At 43.6% G+C, this 24345-nt stretch overlaps 1 protein-coding gene across 40 annotated transcripts in view; it reads left to right on the top strand.

The window, feature by feature from the left end:
- Positions 1-24345, top strand: part of CCDC91 (coiled-coil domain containing 91) — a 102573-nt gene that overhangs the window by 61047 nt on the left and 17181 nt on the right. For 34 of the 40 annotated variants that reach the window (XR_015949951.1, XR_015949950.1, XM_088669419.1 and 31 more), the window contains 4 exons: positions 4458-4565; positions 14872-14964; positions 17129-17197; positions 18133-18309. Coding sequence is in view for 38 of the 40 variants with exons in the window: in XM_088669419.1 (XP_088525545.1) it covers positions 4458-4565; positions 14872-14964; positions 17129-17197; positions 18133-18309 (447 nt within the window). In the remaining 2 variants the exon portion in view is untranslated. The remainder of the gene's footprint in view (positions 1-4457; positions 4566-14871; positions 14965-17128; positions 17198-18132; positions 18310-24345) is intronic. The other 6 variants (XM_088669421.1, XM_088669420.1, XM_088669409.1 and 3 more) reach the window with 1 other exon arrangement.

Genomic DNA, 24345 nt, shown 5'->3' with positions numbered 1-24345 from the left:
TGTTTCCGTCTCATTGGTATTGCCTGAAGTTGTGCTTTTAATATCTCCCTTTTAACAAACTCCCAACCATCATGAACTCCCTTCCCTTTTAGTATTTCTGTCCATGGGATTTCACCCAGCGTTTCCCTAAGTTTTCTGAAGTCGGCTTTCTTAAAGTCTAGGATTTGAGTCTTAGTATACTTGGTTGCTCCTTTCCGCTGCATAATAAACTCCAGAAAAGCATGATCACTCCCACCTAATGATCCTGCCACTTCTACCCCACTAACCAGGTCATCACTATTGGTTAGGACCAGATCTAAAATGGCTGATCCTCTTGTTGCTTGACATCCAACAAATATCAGGATAGTTGAAATCTCCCATTACTACTATCTCACTTCCTTTTGAATGCCTGGTCATCTGTTCCAGGAAGGCATCATCTGTGTCCTCAGTTTGGCTTGGGGATCTATAGTAAACTCCCACAATGAGATCACTGTTATTTTTCTCTCCCTTAACTTTGACCCAGATACTCTCAATTTGGCTTTGAAGTTTTAAATCCTGGATCTCTTCACAGGTATACACATCCCTGACATATAACGCTACTCCTCCTCCTTTCCTGTTTGATCTGTTTCTCTGAAATAGATGGTATCCCTCTATTACTGTATTACTACATTCCAATCATGAGACTCATCCCACCAGGTTTCAGTGATGCCTATTATGTCGTATTTAATTTCCTGTACCAAGAGAAGAATCCTTGGAAAAGACCTTGATGTTGGGAAAGATAGAGGGCACTAGGAGAAGGGGACGACAGAGGCCGAGATGGTTGGACAGTGTTTTCGAAGCTACGAACATGAGTTTGACCAAACTGCGGGAGGCAGTGGAAGACAGGAGTGCCTGGCGTGCTATGGTCCATGGGGTCACGAAGAGTCGGACACGACTAAACAACAACAACAACCAAGAGCTCAAGTTCATCTTGTTTATTTCCCATGCTCTGTGCATTAGTATACAGACATTGAAGACCATTGATCATTCCCCTATGTCTCTTATTTAAGGATATTTTCCTCCCACCACTAGGTCTGCGTGCTGTTTGCTCCATTTGGTCCTTGACATTTGGATGATCATCTTCAGAACTTGATAGACTCCTACCTTCAGGATCACTGTCTCCCTCCCCCACATAAGTCAATTTAAAGCCCTCCTGATGAGGTTTTTGAGTTTCATGGCAAAAACATTCTTCCCAACCTTTGTGAGGTGCAGCCTATCACTTGCCAGCCTATCACTTGCCAGGATCTTCAAGAAACTGCAAACCGTGATCTAAGAATCCAAACCGTTCCTGTTTGCACCATTTGCCAAGCCAGTTGTTCACTTCCCCTATTTTTCCCTCTCTCCCTGGGCCATGTCGTTCAACTGGGAGGACAGATGAGATGACAATTTGTGCTTCTGTAGGCTATGGCTTGCAGTGTCATTGGTTCCCACATGCACCAAAAGGAAGGGGTATTTGACGGTGGGTTTTATGAATCCTTGCAGCCGTTCTGTTACATCTTTGATCTTGGCCCCGGGGAGACAGCACACCCCTCGAGACATCTTGTCAGGCCCACAGATCACTGCTTCTGTACCCCTCAGTAGGGAATCCCCTATCACCACTACATGCCTCTTCATAGGCTTGGTCGGGATTCTTCCATGTGCTGTCCCTTCCAAGGTTACCTGCATATTCCCGGAGGACTGACTTTGCTGCTCGTCTTCATATTCCTGATGAACTGTGATGAGGGAGAGATCCTCAAATTGAGTCTGTTCCTCGTCTTCCATGTTAAGGGAGAGCACTTCAAATCGGTTGTGTAGTTCTAAACACTCAGAGCGATCCCTGGGCCTTCAACTTCTATGAGTCACGTTCCTCCATACATCTGGGTCCTGTGATGGGGAACTGACCTCCTCCTCAGGGATGTCCCCTGTCTCCTCCTTGGTGCAGACAGTGTGCTCTGCTACATCCAAGAAAAGCTCCAGCTCTTTAATTCCCTGGAGCGTAGATACACGGGCCCGAAGCTTCTGTACCTTGTCTTCTAGTAGGGCAACCTTGTCTTCTAGTATGGCAACCAACTTGCAATTGCTGCAGGTGTAGCTGCCTACATCCTTTGGCAAGAATACAAACATTGTGTAGGAATTGCAGGTGACTACAGTTGTTCCCTCCCCTTCCATCTTGAAAAGCTTGAAGTCAAGGGGGAAAGAAGTAGAGGCCTGCTGCACTCCAAACACTGACTAGCTCCACCCACAGCTAATCACCTGACTCCCCTGACTCACCAGAAGGTCACTGCAAGGTCACCGGCCAGAAACAAACACACACACAAGCCTGGACAGTCACCCAAATCCAAGAGGCAGAAGCCCTTGGTTCCCTGCTCAGTTGATTACCTCATTGTAACTAAAGTATAGTAATTATACAGATTAGACAACTGGGCCAAAGCAAACAAGATGAATTTTAACAAGGAGAAATGTAAGGTACTACACTTGGGCAAAAAAAATGAAAAGCACAAATACAGGATGGGTGACACCTGGCTTGAGAGCAGTACATGTGAAAAGGATCTAGGAGTCTTGGTAGACCACAAACTTGACATGAGTCAGCAGTGTGATGCAGCAGCTAAAAAAGCCAATGCAATTCTGGGCTGCATCAATAGGAGTATAGCATCTAGATCTAGGGAAGTAGTAGTACCACTGTATTCTGCTCTGGTCAGACCTCACCTGGAGTACTGTGTCCAGTTCTGGGCACCACAGTTCAAGAAGGATACTGACAAGCTGGAACGTGTCCAGAAGAGGGCAACCAAAATGGTCAAAGGCCTGGAAACGATGCCTTATGAGGAACGGCTTAGGGAGCTGGGTATGTTTAGCCTGGAGAAGAGAAGGTTAAGGGGTGATATGATAACCATGTTCAAATATATAAAAGGATGTCATATAGAGGAGGGAGAAAGGTTGTTTTCTGCTGCTCCAGAGAAGCGGACACGGAGCAATGGATTAAAACTTCAAGAAAGAAGATTCCACCTAAACATTAGGAAGAACTTCCTGACAGTAAGAGCTGTTCGGCAGTGGAATTTGCTACCAAGGAGTGTGGTGGAGTCTGCTTCTTTGGAGGTCTTTAAGCAGAGGCTTGACAGCCATATGTCAAGAATGCTTTGATGGTGTTTCCTGCTTGGCAGGGGGTTGGACTGGATGGCCCTCATGGTCTCTTCCAACTCTATGATTCTGTGATTCTATGATTCTATAATTAATTGTCCTGGTGAGTACTTTGTCAAAGCCTGCAAGTACCGCTGTATGGGTATGAGAGGCAAGTACAGTGCTAAAAGGCAGCAAATATGTGTATTAACAGCATTTGCTGAGACAGGTAATTGGAAAATGACAATGACTAGTGTGGTTTTTTGTTGTTCTAGACTGTTTGCATGTATGCATCATCTTGCTTAATGCTTTCCACCAAATACATATTTTATTTTTCAAAACCAAAAATCTATTTTAGATTTGGAATGCTGTGCTTTCTTGCTTGTTTGGCTGGCTGTGCATGCGAAGGATCTGCTTTGTATAAAATAAGTCTCTTTTAGCATAATTGCAATTGCAAACAGTTCAGTCAAACTTATTTAAACATTATGTTGCCTATTAACCATAGTGTTATATCTTTTGCGTGGATAGAACATTCGTTTTAAAGGAATAATGTAAATAGCATATGGTATGAGAATTTGAATTAGACGGTGCCACTGCAGGAAGGATGAGACAGAGCTAAGACTAGCAATCAACTAAAGGAAATGGGTGGGCATAATATGAGCTTGCTTCTCTTATAACCCTTTTCAAAGGCTGATTCCTTCCCCCTCCCAATCTGGATGCTTTAAAGCTTTGCTTACCTGAGCCAGGTATGGCTCTGATTCTACTTGCATCATAGTGCTGTTTTAGCATGTTAGTGACGTTTATTGGGGGGGGGGGCACTTTCTTACTGTTCACAGTTCTGATTTATGATCTCTTCAAGTTGGAGTGTGAACTTATTTGGGAGCATTGCTTCTTTGTTTTCAAATAACTCATAATTTCCATCTGTTTTTACTTGTGGTTGTGAAGATCATGCTTTGCCCATGGGATCTAACAGTGTGTGCTGAGAGGATGTGGAGTTTTGTCAGCCAGAGAAATATGTCTGGCTCCCCCCCCCCCGCCTCGATGACTCGCATAAGTGTTTCGTCTTGTGTGGTCCCACTGAATTGGATCTGTTTAACAGCACTACTCACCTTCCCTATCTATTACCCGTCTTTTGAATGTAAGATTCTAATAAGGAACATGAGAAGCAAGAATGTAATTCTGTTAGCAGAAATATAAAACTTGCATTAGACTAATATTAACATTTGCCTTAGAAATTGTACATATCTGTGGATGTACTTTGATCCTGAATTCTATTTGCATGCATTTATAGTCACAGGCTGACTGTCTTCTCCATTTATACCAAATCTGCTGTATCTTTGTTTCAGGCCTTACTGCAGTCTACGGTTCAGCAACGCAAAGAAACCATTGAAAAACAGCATGCATCTGTGATTGAAAAACAGGCACAAAAGTGTGAAGAACTGCTTATTGCTCAAGTAATTGCAATGTCTCTTTGCAAAAGTTTATATAAAAAATATGTATATCCTGGACAGAATTCAAACAGCTACTTAGACACATAAGGGCATATTAAATGTCCAGTGGATTTTCCTGTATTTTAAGTATCCATATTGTATCCCAGATATGTTACAAAATTTCAAACGTTTCTTTCTGTGCAGCCTAAGTGGCTGATGGTGGAGAAACTCAAGTCCAAAGGTTCCTTTGGTGTATTGAAATGATGGTGTAATTCTGCACTCTGTTCCTTTGATTATAATAATAATTCTATTATGAACCACCATAGCATATAGTATGGCTATGTTTAGATAAATTGGGTTCAACAATAAATTATTTAATTAAATTATTTAATTAATTTAACTCTCTATTGAGAGGTTCACTGGTCTGGAGGGAAATAATTAAACTTTTGTGTAAGCCTGTGTACCCACTATACCTTTAAAGAATATTTGAAGCACATTTTATATAATAAAATAGAATTTATAATTTATATAATATATCTCCTTGAAAGAATGGTATTCTGGGCATTGTAGTTGGTTAAGAAAAAAAGTGCTTTAAAGGTATAGTGCATGCACAGCCCTACTCGTTGGATCATTCCCTTGTCATGGTGAGTGGGCTTGCATGTTCCCATGACCCTTGTGAGCGAAGCCGTCGGGAATCTCGTACTCCCAGCAGGGTCACCCAAGGCTGTAAGGTCAAAGGGAAGGAGCTAGACAAAGAATGATCCAAGAAGTCCTCAACGGCAGAACAGGCAGATGATAACAAGCGGTATGTTACAACGGCTGTGAAGGTGGATGAAGGCTGCAGCAGATAGGAATCTACCGGTCTGTCATTACTACGTCATGCCATCGGAACAGAGCCCTACTGCGAAGACTGTGCGTTGGTCAGCGTGCACTGATCTACACACATAAAACAAATTCATGCACAGGGGGCTTCTAAAAACCCAACCCAACCCCCCAAAGTCCCATGGCGATTGGCAAATGGTAACAGGGGCAGGATCGTGAAATCTGGAAGCCCCTAGTCATGAACCGGCACATGGGCAGTGGATACAGATTCAATCGTTCTGACTCAAGGAACAAGGCAGTTGAGCAGCTCAGCAGCTGTATCCTTGACTGAGCAGCCCTTTTTAGGATCCACTCTGCTCACCCCCAAAAGGGGGAGGGGCTAGAAAAGGTGCCTCCCTTTCCCCCTGACTGGATTACCGTGCCCAGTTGGGTCACCACCTAGCGGTCGTAACAGACAATTGAACTTTGGAACATGGAATATACAGACTTTGTCAGATAATCCAGATAGCGAGTGTCCTGAACGCAGAACTGCCACCATTGCAAGAGAGCTGCAACGTTTTAACATTGATATTGCAGCGCTTCAAGAGACTCGGAGAGCAGGCGAGGGACAACTGAAGGAAGAAAAAGGAGGCTACACATTCTTCTGGAAAGGTCTATCTGAACAAGAACATCAAATACATGGGGCAGGCTTTGCTATCAAAAACGACCTTGTGAAGCTCCTGTCACAAGTCCCTACCAGCATTAATGAATGACTCTCAACCCTTCAAATAAAGCTCTCCAAAAATCAACAGGCTACTATTATAAGCACTTATGCACCATCACTGGATGCCAATGAAGACATTAAAGAAAAATGTTACTCTCAGCTGGATACCGTCCTATCAGAGACACCTAAGCAAGATAAAATTATCCTCCTGGGTGATTTTAATGCAAGAGTTGGGCGAGATTTCGATCTGTGGCCTGGGACTATTGGGAAAGAAAGAGTTGGCAACAGCAACCAGAACGGAATCTTACTTTTGATGATATGTGCAGAACACAACCTTATATTACCAACACACTCTTTGGACAGAAAATAAAATTTAAAACTTCATGGAGGAATCCTCGGTCAAACCACTGGCACCTCTTAGACTATGTTATTGTCCGTGCTAAAGATCGCCGTGATGTGCTCCTTACCAGAGCTATGACGAGTGCTGATGACTGCTGGACGGATCACCGACTAATACGCTCCACAATGGCTGTCAAGATTATACCTCAACGCAGGCTTCAAGGAAGGAAACCAAGGCGCAAAATGAACACGCAAGCCCTTCAAGACCCCATTAAGCGGGATTGCTTCCAAACAACTCTTAAGGACCATCTGCTTTCAGAATTCCCTGATATCATCGAGGAACACTGGACCAAGCTAAAAACATCCATTATTGGACTTCCGGTCTGGCGGCCATTGGGATCGGCGGGGGATTTTCGATCTCCGAGATCCCCGGACGTTACAGAGAGGGGGGAATGCCATCCGAGCGAGGTGCCCCCCCCGGAGAACCCATGGACTGGGCTGTCCAGGGACGTGGCACCCGGCAGAGCTCCTCAAAGTCTCGGCCGCTGCGAGTAACCCCCCCTTTTTAGGGGGTGAAGTCCGCTGGCGGCGCGCGACGGAGCCTCGGGAAGATACACTCACTCTGTGGCGCAAAGCTCCGAGCCGACACCAACTGAGCACCAGATGCCTCCAAAATCAAAATTGGATTCACAAGTAAGACTCTATTTCTAATTTTTAATTCGAAACAATTTGGACTTGGGGGTGGAATTTAAAGAAGACGGAGGTCGTTCCCCCCCTTCACTGAGACTTCTTAGATGCAATTACCGAGCCTGCAGCTACTAAGCTGGAACGGGACTTGGAATTTCCCTAAAAATAGCAAGCAGGAGTCCTCCCCTGTGGTTAGCAGAGCCAAGGGGAGACGATTTCATTTCATAAGACTGGATTTCTGCAAAACTGGATTTATTTTCTTTAATTGGCGACCCCTTCGGAAACCAGGTGGCGGGAATCTGGAGCCCCAGCTATTGACTTTAAGATACGTCTCCGACACTTCTACCCGAACGCCATATTGAAATTGGAGAGGACAAAGGAAATCCCTAGACTAAACAACATCACAAGATGGGAGAGAATGGGATACAAAGAGTCTGGGGAAAAATCTACGAAATTTTTGAAGGAGTAAAAGAATTTAAAAGGATTACAAAGTCATGCCTTGAGACACAGCAACAACTTCTCTCCATTGACAATGAGGAAAAACAAGAGGACAATTTAGAGGATGATAAAAACACTGATACAAAGGTGACAGGACAAGAGGAGAAGAAGTTTTGGATCGAAGCGCAAGCGGTGAGAGAGGTTGCGCAGGACCTAGACTGCTACCAAGGAGCTCAAATGTGCAAAGAAATCCAGGAGCTGTCTCTCCTAGTGAGAGGAGGAGAGCTGGTTCCAGGGGAAAACAATCAAGTGATGGCCCGGAGTCGAACCTCCTCAGTGAGAGAGGGGAGGGTAGGTCCGGGCGAAGGATATGAACAATGGGGGCGACAGAAGGGTTGCTGGGAAGAAGAGATGGGGTTGGAGTGGGCAAGAGACGGAATAGGTTGAGAGAAAGAGGACATTATAACTAAGAGACGGATAACACGGTTTTGAATTGGACTGTTTGAAGATGATGGTCGGGTCGTCCGGAGAAGGGCACCCGGGTGAAGGAGGGTGATCTTCTATATTGATTTAAAATAATAATTGTTCTTTTCTGTTAGAAATTATTAGGGATAGAGATTTGAGGAGATTTTCAGGGAAAACAGGAAGCTAAAGGGGATTATTATAGAATTAAAGTGTGGGGAATATAATTGATGGGATTTTATGTAATTTGATATCATAAGAATTTATTTAAGATAATTGAATTAATGCAAAGAATTAGGAAAATTGCCAAAATAGTATATAATATGACTTGGGAAGGACGGAACAGGGAAGTCAAAGTTTAATACAATGGTTTATATTAGATGTTTAATTTTTACAAAAATTCTTTTTCTTTTTTCTCTGATATTTTTTGTTTTTTTCCTTTTTTGTATGTTTTTTTCTCTTTTCTCTCTTTTTTTCTCTTTTTTGCTAAAGATATAAAGTTGATGTGAAGATATATTGATTTGATTTGTAATGTTGGAAAATTCAATAAATATTATTTAAAAAATAAAAATAAAAACATCCATTATTGCAGCCTGTGAAAAAACTATTTGATACCAAACCAAGAAACAGCAGGACTGGTTTGATGAGAATGACAGTGAGCTTGAACGCATGATTGACAAGAAAAGGAAGGCATTTCAGATCTGGCAAAAAGATAGAAACTGTGCCACTAAGAAAAAAAAAACCTATGCCAACGCTAAGGTTGAGGTTCAAAGAAGAACCTGAGAACTAAAAAACACCTGGTGGATTAAAAAAAGCTCAAGAGATATCACTTAGCCGACACTCATGATGCACAGAGTTTCGTTAAAGCCACAAAGACCATCTATCGGCCAATAAATCATGGCATATGCCCCCTATGCTCAGCAGATGGTATCACACTTCTAAGAGATAAAGAAGCTATTGCACTACGCTGGAAAGAATATTACCAACATCTCCTTAACCGCAACTCCCCCGTAAGTGCTGAGGTCCTCGCAAATTCCGCAAAAACAAGTTAGAGATGAGTTTGCAGTATCTCCAAATCTGGGAGAGTTGTGTCCAGCTATTAACCAAATGAAAAACAACAAAGCCAGTGGACCTGATGGGATACCTGCCGAAATCTTCAAAGTGGGTGGAATTGAACTTACATAACAACTTCACAAGCTCATTGAAAAAATCTGGGAAAGAAAAGAAATCCCAGCAGACTTTAGGGATGCCAGAATTATCAATCTGTTTTTAAAAGGTCACAGAACTGATTGTGGAAACTAGCGAGGCATCTCTCTATTCGCTGCGGCCGGCAAAATTCTTGCAAGGATCTGAGCAAACTGTCTAGTAACAATATCCGAGGTGACCCACCCTGAATCCCAAAATGGTTTTCAGCCTTCTACGGGGACAGTGGACATGATTTTCACTGCTTGACAGCTTCAAGAAAAATGCAGAGAGCAAAACCAACCCCTGTATATGGCATTTATTGACCTGGCTAAGGCTTTCAACACTGTAAATCAGGCATCCCCAAACTGTGGCCCTCCAGATGTTTTGGCCTACAACTCCCATGATCCCTAGCTAACAGGACCAGTGGTCAGGGATGATGAGAATTGTAGTCCAAAACATCTGGAGGGCCGAAGTTTGGGGTGCCTGCTGTAAATCCTAATGCCCTGTGCACTGTCCTCCTGAAAATTGGCTGCCCAGATAAATTTGTAAACATCATTTGGCTCCTCCATAATATTACAGCAACAATCGCAGATAACAATGGCTCTCAAAGTGAACCATTCACAGCGGGATCCTACCCTTTGTCGATGGGAAACTCCCCACTGGAGTAGAAATCATATAGCAAACAGATGGAAAGCTCTTCAATCTGAGCAGGCTGAAAGCAAAAAGTAAGGTTACCGTAACTTCCGTCATGACAACGCTGATGACAACGTAGTGTGCGCACGCTCAGAGGATGACCTCCAAACCATCCTAAATATCTTTGCAGAAGCTTTTGAAAAGCTTGGCCTATCACTCAACATCCAAAAAACCAAAGTGCTGCACCAACAAGTACAAAATAACCCCTCTGCGGCGCCAGAAATCCAACTCAGTGGTGTAACATTGGGAAATGTTGATCACTTCTCCTACCTAGGCAGTTACCTTTCCACAAGGGCCAACATTGATGCTGAAATCCAGCATCGCCTGAGCTCTGCGAGTGCGGCTTTCTCCCGATTGAAGTGCAGAGTGTTTGAGGACCAGGACATTCACAGGGAAACCAAGATGCTTGTTTACAAAGCTATTGTACTACCAACATTACGATATGCTTGTGAAACATGGACCACTTATCAATGCCATCTCCAACTCCTCGATCAACGGTGTCTCCGAACATTTTTACACATCACTTGGGGAGACAGGTGAACTAATATCAGTGTACTGGAAGAAGCAAAGATCACCAGTGTTGAAGGAATGATTTTTCAACATCAACTTCGTTGGACTGGTCATGTTGTGCGGATCTTCCAAAGCAACTACTCTATTCCAAACTTAAAAATGGAAAGCGTAATGTTGGTGTTCAACAAAAGAGGTTTAAAGACTGTCTCAAGGCAAATCTTTAAAAATGTAGTATAAACACTGGCAACTGGGAAACACTGGCCTGTGAGCGCTCCAGTTGGAGAACAGCCTTTATCAAAGGTGTCATGGGCTTTGAAGAAACTATCTCAGGATGCAAGGGAGAAATATGCTAAGAGGAAGGCACGCTTGGCATATCCACACTGTGATCAACTCCCGCCTGGAAACCAATGTCCCTACTGTGGAAGGACGTGTGGATCCAGAATTGGCCTCCACAGTCACTTTACTGACCCATTGTTAAAACCGTATTTATGGAAGACAATCTTACTCGGCTACGAGTGATCGCAGGAGAAGGAGAAGCATAAGCATGCACAGCCTCAGCCTTCCACAATTTGCTATCCAGGTAGTTCTTAACCATGGCAATTTGTGATTTGCCATGTGGTATTTTGGGCAGAGGGCACTTTCGTGAGAAATCCATATTTTTACTCTTTTTTTCAAATAATATTTATTCATTTTCAAACAATACAAAATACAAAAAATCACAAAAACAAAAACAAAAAGACAAACATAAAAAAAGAAAAATATCAATTACAACACGGAGCTTCATGCTGCGAGGGTAGTGATTTGACTCACAAAGGCACCCACGTCTCCACTCCGCTCACTCTCGGCTCCCTTAATAGGGCTTATGGGGGAATGGAGGAGACGAAAAGGGGTGCAGCTGAGTTCCCACGTCTCCAGAACGCTCGATCTGGGGCTCTTTTGGGGGTCCACAGCACTCTGGCGGCTCCCCCCTCCCTCACCATGCCGGGGAATCTTGGAGCTCGAGATTCTCTTGCTGGACAGCAATGGCAGTATACCGGAAGTCGCTTAATCCAAAACCTGCTAGAATGGTGGGTGAAAAGCAAACCTATTCTCTTCAATCCTCCACTTTCACACAAGCATTGTCCTTTCAGTTTCACAACTAATCTTGGTTAGTGCAATGTCTATATAGTGGGGTGGAAAAGACTCTCGATATGTTTCACATCTGGCAACCAATGTGCTGCTTTGGTTTCAGATAGAAGTTTTTAAGCTCTCCCACCCCACTCATACTGGAATTAGGGTTTGCAAACCTGTTTCTAACCATGGTTGTAAACTGTATCTTGGCAGTCCTTATAGTGACAATGTATGTGTTAAAACTAGAGAGGAGTTGTTGTTAGGGAGGAGTTACTGAATCCATAGAATGCCTTTCCTTATATAGCTCTGCATGGCAGGAGATTGAGCAGCATTTTATATTTACCAGCTCAGTGAAGGCATGTAATGAATGGTATGTGAAGGATTAATTAATGTGGTCAAAGGGAAGCGTTACTTACACATTTTTCCAGAGAAATTGACTTTTCTACATAGTTTTCAGTGCAATAGGAATATTTTTTAGCAACTGTTACTGAGTTAGACATACAGTATGCAGCCTGCTCACCTTCATGTTTGTAACACTGATCATAGCAGTTTCTGTACTGCATTTCAGTTCATCATGTTATGGATAGATGGGTCTTTTGAAGTAGCTGCGACTATATGCAACTGTGTACCTGCTGTGATTTCTCAGACACAAGCTTAATATAAAAAAGTAACTGCTTGTGAACATGATAAAATCTGTTTACATTATCTTCTTTGACTCACATTCCAGGAAAAGAGATTTTTCCTTTGCCTGGATTTTTTTTTTACCAGGAATCATGAAAAACCGCAAGACTGTATTTATATTTGACTCTACATCAAACAGTTTTCATTTGTAGCTGTTGCTTGAAAAACTACTTGCAGAAGAAATGTAGCCTATTTCTGAACTTTTGCTTTGAGCTTCATTTTTACAAAGGTGCAGACAAAAGTTATGTGATCCAAATACAGTTTTGTCTTCCTTTAAGATGAGGTTGAGGAACCTTTTCCAGCTTGAGGGTAACATTCTGGGGGCTACATGCCAATGGTGGGCGATGCCAGAGCCACAAGTGGGTGGTGACAAAGCCATCTCTGTTCCACCCCCATTAATACATATGCAGTCATCTTTACACCATCCATCCAAATTGTCATTCCAAACATCTGCACATCATCCACATAATCGCTTAAACTATCTTCCTTTCCCCATCAATTCTTCCCCCTCTCCCTGCAGCAAAAAAGGGTTTGCAAAAAGTCCCCATTCACAGGAATGGTACTCCCCCTCCAAAAAAAGCCTATGCTCCTGTGCAAAAGGATATTGGGGGGGCAGCAGGAAGAATGTCAAGGGGCCTAGGAAATTGCAACACAGGTAAGTGTACCCCAACACTACACTGAGAATGAGTACATGACATGGAACCCTTTTCAGCAACAGTCTCATATCAAGTATAACTTACAGGGGAATTTTTCAGTTCAGTGGTGGTGTCATCTGGTTTCTTAATAAATATTTGTTCATCTTTATATATATTTGTTCATCTTTAGTTTCCCATTCCAATAATAAATCATAGAGATTTTTAATATATTTATCCTTACCCCTTATTAATATTTTATCTAATTTAGAAAGTTCTTTATTAAAGCCATTTTTAAAATCTTTTTGAAATCTTTGATTAATTTGAAAGAATTGCAACCAACTGCTCAAATAAGGTTTAATTACATTATATTCCTTTAATTAATTTTTTAAAAATATAAATTAAAATTAAGGGAAATTGAGATATAGAGATTGTTTGGTTCGCCAACTCTAGAACAAGCAACATAGAATTGTCCATGTGAGAAGTAATCCATGTCTAGATGTAAACCATACAATTCCAAAGATTGCCCCCACCCCAGCCGCATGATGTCACAACACCCCTCTCTCTGGTTCCCCCGCCACGTGATATCATCTTCCTCGCACGTGATGTCACCCGGCACCCAACCCCCCCTCTCCCCCTCGCATACCCCATGTGCATCTTGGGGAGGGCCTGGCCGCTTCCCCCGGTGGGCGAGGGGGCAGGCGGCCCAGCTGCAGCTGCTTTTCCAAGGTTGACATGGCAAAGGTGGCAGTGGCAAAGGGGCAGGATCTGGCCCCCACCCTCCCAGAAGGAGCCACCGGGCAGCCATTCCCAGCAGCCTCTGCGCGCTCGGGCCAGAAGGACACCACCCCGTGCCCCAAGGCGTCCTGGGAGTAAAATATTTAGTATAGCATGTGTTGCTTTGACGTCCAACAGATGGCACTGTTTTTCCAGAAAAGCATGTTTTTACCTGTCACAGGTGTGACATCTATGTAATATAGGTATATAATAACATGCGCGTATTCGAATGCAACGTTGTGTCAAAAGCAATCGGTGAAGAACTTTCGGAGATTTAAGATTTTGAACAAACGAACATTTACATTTTTATTTCTATAGATTGTGCAGTTTTTCTTAGCACAGTAGCAGCTGCTGCCATATCCCATGTGAACCTAAAACAGATATTGCACTTGCTCACAAGTCTACTTTTCACATATTTGTTGGCTCTAGCAACATCTCTTCTCTAAGGACGAGCTAAGGAGGCACAAATGTATGTTCTTGTATCCACTGTGCAGATCCGTGTGTGTGTGTGTGTGTGTGTGTGTGTTTACTTTTTATTGTAGAGGGGGCATATGGATGAGGGGAGCTGAACAATGCCCATCTTGTCTTTATCTCCCTGTGCCCTTGCACTTTTGCTTTAGCTCAGTGCTATCAGAGCCAGGCTGGGAGAAAGTGATAACCATGCATAGTGAAAGTTAGGGGAAGAGACCCCCTTCCCCCTTCCTCACCAGTTGTCATGACAATTAGACACCCCCACTGCACTTTTCCTCAGGGAAAGCCATTTGGCCCCATCATTGCCTACCAAACAGTACATACTTTTTAGTTCCGGTGTGTTTTTGATTACATTTACAATCTTTTATAAAAAGCAGTTCCATATATCATTTATGCTAGCTTCATTTATCATTTTTAAAATTGTGAATGGAAAAGTATAGTTTCTGATAATAGGTGGGATATAAATTATTGGAATAAACAATTGTAAAAATAAGCACAGACTAAATCAAAAGGTCTTTTAAATCCATGTTTTAAATACTAACATTACATCCACTTTTACTGCATATGCTAGTGGAGTCACTGATCTTGTTTCTGTGTACTACATAAAAATTAAGCTGTGCACACACAGCAGATGACAAGCTATCAGTATAATTTCATTTAACTTGCAATTTCCCTTTACTGCTGCTCTGTACACGCAGAGAACCTATATATGTGTCTACATGTGTTATACATTATCTGTAACAACCTGTTCCTTTTACCAACTCTCATTTGCCACTAATGCAGTTGCAGAGTCATAGCATATAATCCTCTTGTTTTATAGCATCAAAGGTTGCTTGATATGTTGGACAAAGAGCACAAAGTTTTAGAAGAAAAAACAGAAGAATCTTTGCTGCAGCAATCGCAAGAATATAAGGTACATTGTATATACATTGTATAAAGCTTTAAAAACCCAGAGGTCATCAACATGACTTCCTGCAAGTGCCCATATAAAAATTCCCTGGTGCCCACACAAACATACCCGTTAAATTGGCCTTAAGAGAAGCACCCTGTGGCAGGCAATAGAATATGCTCTGGTGTGTGCTTGATTGTGGTGTTTCAGTGCATTTTGCCCACAATAATTTCTCCCAATTTGCAAATGCACATGCAAGTCCAAAAATATTGGCAACCCTTGCTTATACGCTTGGTGGTAGTAGAGCAGGCATCCCCAAACTGCAGCCCACCAGATGTTTTGGCCTACAACTCCCATGATCCCTAGCTAACAGGACCAGTGGTCGGGGAAGATGGGAATTGTAGTTCAAAACATCTGGAAGGCCGAAGTTTGGGGATGCCTGTAGTAGAGTGTAATTTGAGGTACACAGAGCTACTCTATTTTCTGAGAACAAATAACATTTATTCAGTGGTTTTGGGGTGCAGGCAATCTTTTGTTTGGGGTGGAAGCCTCCTTGGCAGCAGGTACAACAATCTGCATAAAATGGGCTGAGGGAATGCATTTTTCTCAAAAGGGGTTTTTAAGCAATGCTCCTGTATGAGCTAGCATTTTACGCTTTCTGTACACTATTTTATCTCTTATTTCAAGTCCTCTCTCTCCTCCCTCCAGATCTTCTTTCCTTCACTCCATTCTAAGACCCCTTCAGGAATGGAAAACCTCTCCATAGGCTAGACTATGCCACCCTACCCTTTTGTTAATTATTTTCTGTTGAGTGGGAGAGAAGGAGGCAGAGGGTTTAAAAGGTCATATTTATTTAGCAGATCTTACTGGGGGGACGGGACACGGGTGGTGCTGTGGGTTAAACCACAGAGCCTAGGGCTTGCCGATCAGAAGGTCGGCAGTTCGAATCCCCGCAACGGGGTGGGCTCCCGTTGCTCTGTCCCAGCTCCTATCTACCTAGCAGTTCAAAAGCACGTCAAAATGCAAGTAGATAAATAGGTTCCGCTCCAGTGGGAAAGTAAACAGCGTTTCCATGTGCTGCTCTGGTTCGCCAGAAGCGGCTTTGTCATGATGGCCACATGACCTGGAAGCTGTACGCCGGCTCCCTCGACTAATAACGCAAGATGAGCGCCGCAACCCCAGAGTTGGTCACGACTGGACCTAATGGTCAGGGGGTCCCTTTACTGGGGGGATCCTTTGGGTTTGTTTGTTTTTTAAATAACTTCTTTCCTGAAATAAAATAAAATCACAAAACAAAAGCCATGGGCTAGGCTTTTCCCCTCAGGCATTTTCCCCTTGCCAACATTTCCTGTGCTCCCCAGTCCTCTTTGGGACTGATAATTGTGCTCTGTGGCCACATCAAAGCTCTAGTCTCTTGAGCAGAGTTCATGCCTTGCGCCTCTCCTTAGGGCTGATGACTGCACATGAGGGGAAATGGGACCTTAGGCTAGGGTTATTTTATTTAATTGTTTATTTAGTAAAAATTATAACGCTAAATAACGCTACTTTAAAACATACAAAAGTTAAAATACTAAAACAGAATAAAATTATCTCATCCTTCTAAGCGGCTGGGCAGCCTCGTCTAAGCAAGAATGTTTTTAGCAGGCACAGGAAAGAGCAGAGCATAATCTTGATAGGCAGGGGAGTTCCATATTGCAGGTGCTGCCACACTAAATGATCAGGTTCTTACAAATGTGGAACCAGTATTCTGTGGCACCTGTAGTAATGCCAATTCCGCCGAGCGAAGCGGTCTTGTAGGTAAGGTGATTGTTGTTGCGGGGTTTATATACTAATAGTAACACCTTGAACTTGGCCCGGTAGCAAATCGGCAACCAGTGCAGATCTCTGAGCACAGGTGTCATATGTTGACAGGCTCTCGTTCCTGTCAGCAGTCGTGCTGCAGCATTCGTCACTAACTGCAGCTGCCAGGTCAAATGCAAAAGAGTATATTGTAGTAATGCAGTCTTCATCCAGTCTAGGTTTATGCTCCTTCATAACTTGGTGAATATGTATAATATGTATAAAAAGTTTTAAAAGTCAATATAAAGTTTACAAAGGAAATGCTCAGTTATTATAAAACAATGAATTTGATAACAAACTAAGCACTTGAAAATATATTTTTACACTTTAATATGCTTTATATTTGCAGAACATGCTGGAAAAATGCATGGAGAGTGAGAGGGAAAGCAATAAGGAAGCTTTGGCAGCCTCTGCAAAGGTACCTCAGCTTGCAGAAAGACTTGATGAAATCACCTTTCGAACTGTTCTATGGTTATTCTGTATGGAACGCAAAAGATTTTTTTGATAAACTACACAGTCCTGTGCATATCTACTCAGAAGTGAGAACCATTGAGTATAGGATTGTAGCAGGCGAACAATGTCTGAAATTTGGAATTGCTAGTTATTTTTTCTCCTGGCCCAGCCCCAAAACTGAATCAGTGATTTAGGATTAAATTGAGAGTTGTGTCCAAATTTTGACACTTAATCTTCTAAAAACAAGAAACTTACAGTTGTTTTGGTTTCTCAATGCAAGTCAATGCAGTTTCCTAAAAATTGCATTTCCAGATTACAATCCGAATCCTGGGATCCAGTGGGGTTCAGATCATCCTGGGGCTGATCTAAATTGCTAAATAAAGCCCCAAATTGGATTGAGGGGTGAGAGCTGTCCATGCACAGCCCAAGGTGTGCATCCTAAAATTTGGGACATCCTGCCATTGAAATGTGAGAGCTAGGCATGAGTGTCACAGCCTTATTCTGTAAATTCTGGCGTTCCTTATGCTCTGGGCATGCATTTTTTCCTCTCTCTTCAGAAGGGCTGATTGAGCCAGTATGTCTATCGGGATTGTGTTCTCTGTCAGCCCCAGTTTCTTGGCATGGGGTGCTGGGGCTGAGTGAGAGCGATGCTGACTGTGGTTAGCTGGTGGACGGACAAGCTTTGTTGGAGTCGGATGGGCAGTTCTGCCTCCAACAGTCTTCAAGCTTCGCCACCAGTGAAGGAGATTCCCACCTTTCCTTCTGGCTAGAAGAAAGGTTGGGAGAATTTTTTTTTTTGTTGGTGCCTAGACTTAGGAATCCTATGCAACATTGTGTGTCTGTGTGTGTGCTGAATAGATGGTTTAAACTATTTTTAATTTCCCTTTATATGATTTGAAGATTGAAAAAGAAGAGTTGGAAGCTGCCATTCTAACAGCAGTAAAAGCAGAAAGAGAAAGCATGAAAAAACTCCATGTAGAAGAAAAGGAACTATGGCAAGCAGAGAGAAAAAAAGATCAGGAAAGGATTGCTCAAGCAATTGCAGATGCAGTTGAAGAACAGAGACAAAGCAGTCAGGTCAGTTAATTTCACATGCACTTACCTGTTACTGGACTCCGGTGCTACGGTATTACCGTGAAAGCAAGAGCCCCCTGTTGTAAGCAGTAGAGCACTGACCAATACATTTTGGTCACATTTTATTTTTTCATCACTATTATCATTACTTCTATACTACTACACAGCTGCACCACTATTGTTAACAATCTTAAGTGTGATCATGCCTTAGCTCCTGGGAGAGGCTTTTTATAACTGCTCTGTTCCCTATAAGCCTTCCCCCTTACATCCACCCCAGGCCCCCCTCCTTCCTCTCCTGAGGTGGGTGGTAGCTGAGGAGATGATTGGAAACTTAAAAACTCTGTGGCATCTGAGCTGGTAGGGGTGAAAACCTGCTCCCAGTCAGAACCCCGGGATTGCACTTGGGGCGACGACTGAAAGCCTAGGAAATCTGTCTCATCTGATCCTGTGGGAGTGAACACCTGTTCCTAGTCCGTGATCGGGGTCTCCTCACTGGAATGGGCTTCAAATGTGTCCTCCCCTCCTGTTCTTGGAACACTGCCTCCCACTCCCACAGAGATCCCCTCCCTTCCCCTGGTTGTTCTTCTTCCCATGAGGTGTCTCCTCCCCCCCCCCCCAATGCTGGTGCCCATGTCTCTTCCCTCCAGAAGCGCCTTGGTTTGGGCCTGTGTGGGAACAGTGCATGGAATTCCTCTACTAGATATTCCTCCTGCACGGCGTAAGCTGGCACCCAGGCGTTATTGGCGGCTGGAATGTCCTCCCATGTCATGAGGTACTCCAAACCCTCCTCCCCGCATCGTGAGTCTAGGATTTCAGTGGCTACGTTCAGTTCCTGCACCTCCCTGTCCCTCGGGATGTCTGGTGGGGGTGCTGGGCTGTCTCTGAACCTGGCGCTCTCCCTGTATGGTGAAAGCAACGACCGGTGAAATACAGGGTGGATCCTCATCGATCCAACCTAAACGCCACTGGATTGATCTGCTGCGAGACTGTGAAGGGTCCCAATCGTCTGGGTGCCAACTTCTTGCAGCTCCCCACCGCAGGAAGCCCTTCCGATGACAGCCAGACTTTGTCCCCCACCCTGATGGCCTCTCCCGTGCCTAGAAAAAAATCTGCGTCATCACTGCATAATAGTGATCAAGAGTGCTGCTGTCAAGGAGCTACTTATCAATGAGCCAGGGCACCCTCAGGGCAGGGCACACACAGAAGATAAGGAGTGCAATTAGTTTTTTATTAGCAGAGAAACAACGATACAACCATGTCCATGGTTCATCTTAATGATGGTGTTGCTGAAACTAAGCTCTAGGCCCACCCTTCCCCTCTAACCACTCATCCTACCTTGGGGTGGGCTCTTCCTCTGGGCCGATCTGGCGCATTGCTCAGCTACATGCAGGACCCTCCTCAAGCGGAGCCGGGGGGCGGGCAAAGGACAGTCAGCAGAAATGGGACTGTCTCTGCACACGCTGTGACTCTCAGCTTCTAATCCCGTCCTTGAAGGCCCTCCTCCTCCTGAGCCCCTCGATCACTCAGGTCTCCTGCTTCTATCAGCTCCCAGCTCGTCTCTTTTGCTGAGTGCTCCTCAGTGTCCCACCACTAGGCTCCGGTCTTTAAGGTGTCATCTTCGGAGCCCTCCTTGGCGACCTCTTGGGCTGTGGCTCCCACCACTCTTCTTCATCCAGCCAGTCCCTGGCAGCTCCTCTCCCCTCCCCTTCTGTGGCACAGCCATGAGGAGGTACAGAGAAGCTTAGCCACAGTTTAGCATAGCATCTGAACCCTAAACTATGGTTAATCTAAACAAAAGTTAGATGAAACATGCCAGTTCATAAGAAATGGTTTGAAAACTGAACATAGTTCAGATCAATTAAAAATTCTGAATTAAAAAACAGAAGCAAGAGCTTCAGCCATTTCAGAGTGGGGATAGGGCAAGCATGAGAAACCAAAGATCACAGCACCTCACTCTGGTAACAGTAAACCGTTGTTTATCATTATCTGTACAAGGCCAATGTGTATAAAGCCCCTCCATTAAAGTTCTGAAAATGTTTCAGTTTTCTAACTTTTCCCTATAAAAAAATTCTCTACAAACATCTTGAATGTTACATAAATCCAAGTTTTCCAAGTAACTTAATAAATTGGAAATACTGTTCCTTGTGGAGACATAACTATGACAGTGATAAATGATATTATACCACCAGGGGAAGCCTGGATGTTTTTTTACAGTGGTATCTGCAGCAGATGTACAGTATAAATGAGTCCAAAATATTATTTGTTTCCTTTGAGCAAGGTATGTTGGGATTTCCATTTCAGACATATGCTATCCAGATGGATAAATGCAAATTATAAAGGAGGCTTATTATAGAAAGGCTTTGCATAAAACTTCTTAGGTTTTTTTGGAATGTAATATGAGTGAAAAACATGACTTCCTAAAATAAGTAAAATCCTGATTACAGTGATCCACTTGGCCTTTCCTCTGCAAATTTGTGTTCTTGGTAATATCATTGGTGTGGATGTCGCATGCAAGCAGGATGGTGTGCTGGCATTGTTCCACTATTTTTGTTCTATCTTTAGCATCTTGCTTATATTTGACACGGTTCTTTTAAAGGCCAATTCATATATGGTAGCTGTCAGAATAAATCACTGGAGGATTCTTCAGTCAGGTGGGGTTTGGGGGGGGGGAGGGGGTTGGAACTCTCAACCGTTTGCGTGCCACCAACTGAAAAGGATAAAATTGTACACAAGCTGCAAAATCCACAGCTTTATTTATGTGCAAATGTTTCTCTCGTCTATTTCATATAAAATCTAGTAAACATTTTAACATAACAGAAGCAAGCCTATTATTCAGGGATGTTGGATATGAGATACTTCCTCGAAAGCAATGGAAAGCAAGTGTAGTTGCAGCTATGTTAAGTTCAGTGGAGTTTACGCCATAGTGAACATACTTGGGACTGACGTATTGGTCATATATTTATTAAAATAATTAACATCTTCAGTTTGAAAAATAATAATCCCCAAGGTATAAAAATCCGCATTAACAATGATAAGACCAAAATGAATGAATAAAGTAAAACAAATCATTCAATAATCAGTAGAAAGAAACTGCAGGAGGGGAGAGTGTCCTTGTGCTCTGGTCCTGCTTGCAGGCACTGCTTGTTGGCCACTGTGAGAACAGGAGGCTGGACTAGATGGGCCACTGACCTCATCCTGCAGATGCTCTTCTTCTGTTATTGTAGAGCGACATCTGCCGACAATTCACTATGTGTCTTTTAATGATTCCTTCATCCGGGTTTGTTCCCAAAAAAATAATAATCAGTGATGGTGCAACATTTCTACAATCTCTCTCTCTCTCTCTCTCTCTCTCTCTCACACACACACACACACACACACAGAGAGAGAGAGAGAGAGAGAGAGAGAGAGAGAGAGAGAGAGAGAGAGAGAACACCAAAACAATACAATGTACACCAGAGGCTACATCAGGGAAGGCAGAAGGGAACGATGTCATTCCCAGCCTGCATCATTCAAAACACTTGAGATTATTCTTCCAGAGCATCCATTTTCTGGCCAACTTTTCCTAAACAATTTAATGGGTAAAGGGAGAGAGAAATGTGAGTTGGCGAAAAATTAGGATGCAGTGCCTTTCTCTGGGTAACTCTTGTGTTGCAGTGAATGTTCATTCTTTTGGTAATTCTTGATTATTGTAACTCACTCTACGTGGGGCTGCCCTTGAGACTGACCCAGAAACTCCAGCGGGTGCAGAATGCCCTGGCAAGACTCCTTACAGGGTCCTCGCTGTGGGATCACATTCACCCAGTGCTATATCATCTGCACTGGCTCCCGGTGGAGTACAGAATCAGGTTTAAGGTGCTGGTTTTAACCTTTAAAGCCCTATACGGCCTAGGACCCTCGTACTTACGGGACTGCCTCTCTGGTATGTCCCACGGAGGACCTTATGGTCTGCAAATAAAAACATATTGGAGATCCCGGGCCACGGGGAGGTTAGGCTGGCCTCGACTAGAGCCATGGCCCTGATCTGGTGGAACGCTCTGTCACAAGAGACTAGGGCCCTGTGGGACTTGACATCTTTCTGCAGGGCCTGCAAGACGGAGCTGTTCCGCCAGGCCTTTGGCCAAGGCACAGTCTGACCCCTCCTCTCCTTCTGTAATCCTCATAGAACTCTAGCCAAATGGTTGCCATTAATTTGATTCTGAATTGATTTTAGAATGTATTTTAATAAATTGACTGTGTGATTTTATGTACACTGCTATTTTTACTTGTTGTTAGCTGCTCTGAGCCCGGCTTTGGGCGGGGAGGGCAGGATATAAAAAATTATTATTAATTATTATTAATGTCTCCTCCTGTATTTATGCTCTTCTGTATATTTGTAAATAAAGGAACTATTTATAAGAAAGGAGATTCCGACTAAACATCAGGAAGAACTTTCTGATGGTAAGAGCTGTTTGACAGTGGAACAGACTCCCATGAAAGGTGGTAGACTCTCCTTCCTTGGAGTTTTTAAGCAGAGGTTGGATGGCCATCTGTCATGGATGCTTTAGTTGAGATTCCTGCATTGCAGGCAGAGCTGTAGCTAGGTGATCTTGCACCCCTGGCAGAAACATCCACGGACAAATTAGCCCCCTAGCCACAGACAAATTAGATCTCCTCCAAACCCCACCACCACCCATTCAATTCCTCCCGCACTTCACCTTGTAATGAATTCTTTAACAGAAGATCCAATATTTAATTTATTATTTCTTAATAAAAGAAAATGACATTTTGAGTGAGTTGACAGTTTTTTTAAAATGCAATTCAGTTGTAAAAGAATACACAGATAGGCCTAAATGAAACGTACAAACAATGCCATACTGATTTGTTCCACAATGATAACTTTACATTATAATCACCTGCAATGCTCCCACTGCTCACTTCTTACTAATTGTGCTGATATTGCTCCAACAGTGGTATTGCTGCACTGAGCCAAACCCGGGACGGCTGCCAGCCACTGCCTTCATGGGTTGTGATGGCAGTAGCTGCGGCGGCAGCAGCAACCCCCTCATTTGATGAAAGGAAACTCTGAAGCCTGGCGCTGGGCTGGCTCCCTCCACCATCCGTCCACTTGGCAAACATGCACGCACACACTCCCCCCACACACACACAGAAAGAGACGCGTGCCCTCTCGCCTTCCCTCATCTTACGTGCTGCACCCAACCTCAACTTGCCCTCCTTGTCAGGCTGCCGAGAGGGCAGGAAGGTTTGCTGCTCGGCCGGAGACGCTTCTCTTCGGGGCAATGCCCCCCTCCACTCTCTCTCTCTGTCCGTGCCGCATGCGGGCTCATCCCGCAGCCTCCTCCAGCTCCCTCTACATTTTGAGTGGCGCTGCTGCTGCTACTGTGCCCGCCTCAAAGTTTAGCTAGCAGCTCTGGCAATAATTGATATTTTTATGGACATATTTTTAGTTGATTTTGCGCGCCCCCATGCCTGTGCCCCTGTCGTGGCCGACGGCAGCGCTTGGGCCCTCCTCCCTCAGCAGGGACTGTGGCCGTGGGGGCTCCCAACTCCAGCTCTTTCTTCTCCCCCCATGGTGGTTCATTCCCCCCCCCCTTAATATAGTTCAGTCCCCAACAAGGTCTGAGGGACAGTGAACCGGCCCCCTGCTGAAAACGTTTGAGGACTCCTGACCTAAACAATTAAATACACTTAACTAGTGTGTCTTGGGGAGCTGGTTCATATGAAAAAAATGATATTTGTAGCTCTTGGTTGTATATTTGTATAATCCTTAAATTACTTACTGTTATGGTTAATTGAGGATTATGAAAGTGCTACTTTCTAATGTTATTGTAAAGCAACAAGGAGCCCTTAAGGCTAGTAAAGAAGTAATAACCATGTGTTGCAAAGTAGAGATCTTTGTTTATTTTTCAGAAGAGTTTTATAACCCACAAGTGACTTAGCTTCAGGCTTCTTATAAACAGTTTGGCTACAGCATTTTTGCTTTACATTGTAGGGGGGGGGGGTGTTTTGCAGTGGGAAACAACTGTTGGCATAACCAGGTAA

Source organism: Zootoca vivipara, chromosome 5, assembly GCF_965207765.1.
Source record: "Zootoca vivipara chromosome 5, rZooViv2.hap1.1, whole genome shotgun sequence".
Taxonomy (NCBI): domain Eukaryota; kingdom Metazoa; phylum Chordata; class Lepidosauria; order Squamata; family Lacertidae; genus Zootoca; species Zootoca vivipara.
Note: the sequence above shows the minus strand (reverse complement) of the source record. Positions and strands in the feature narration are given on the sequence as shown.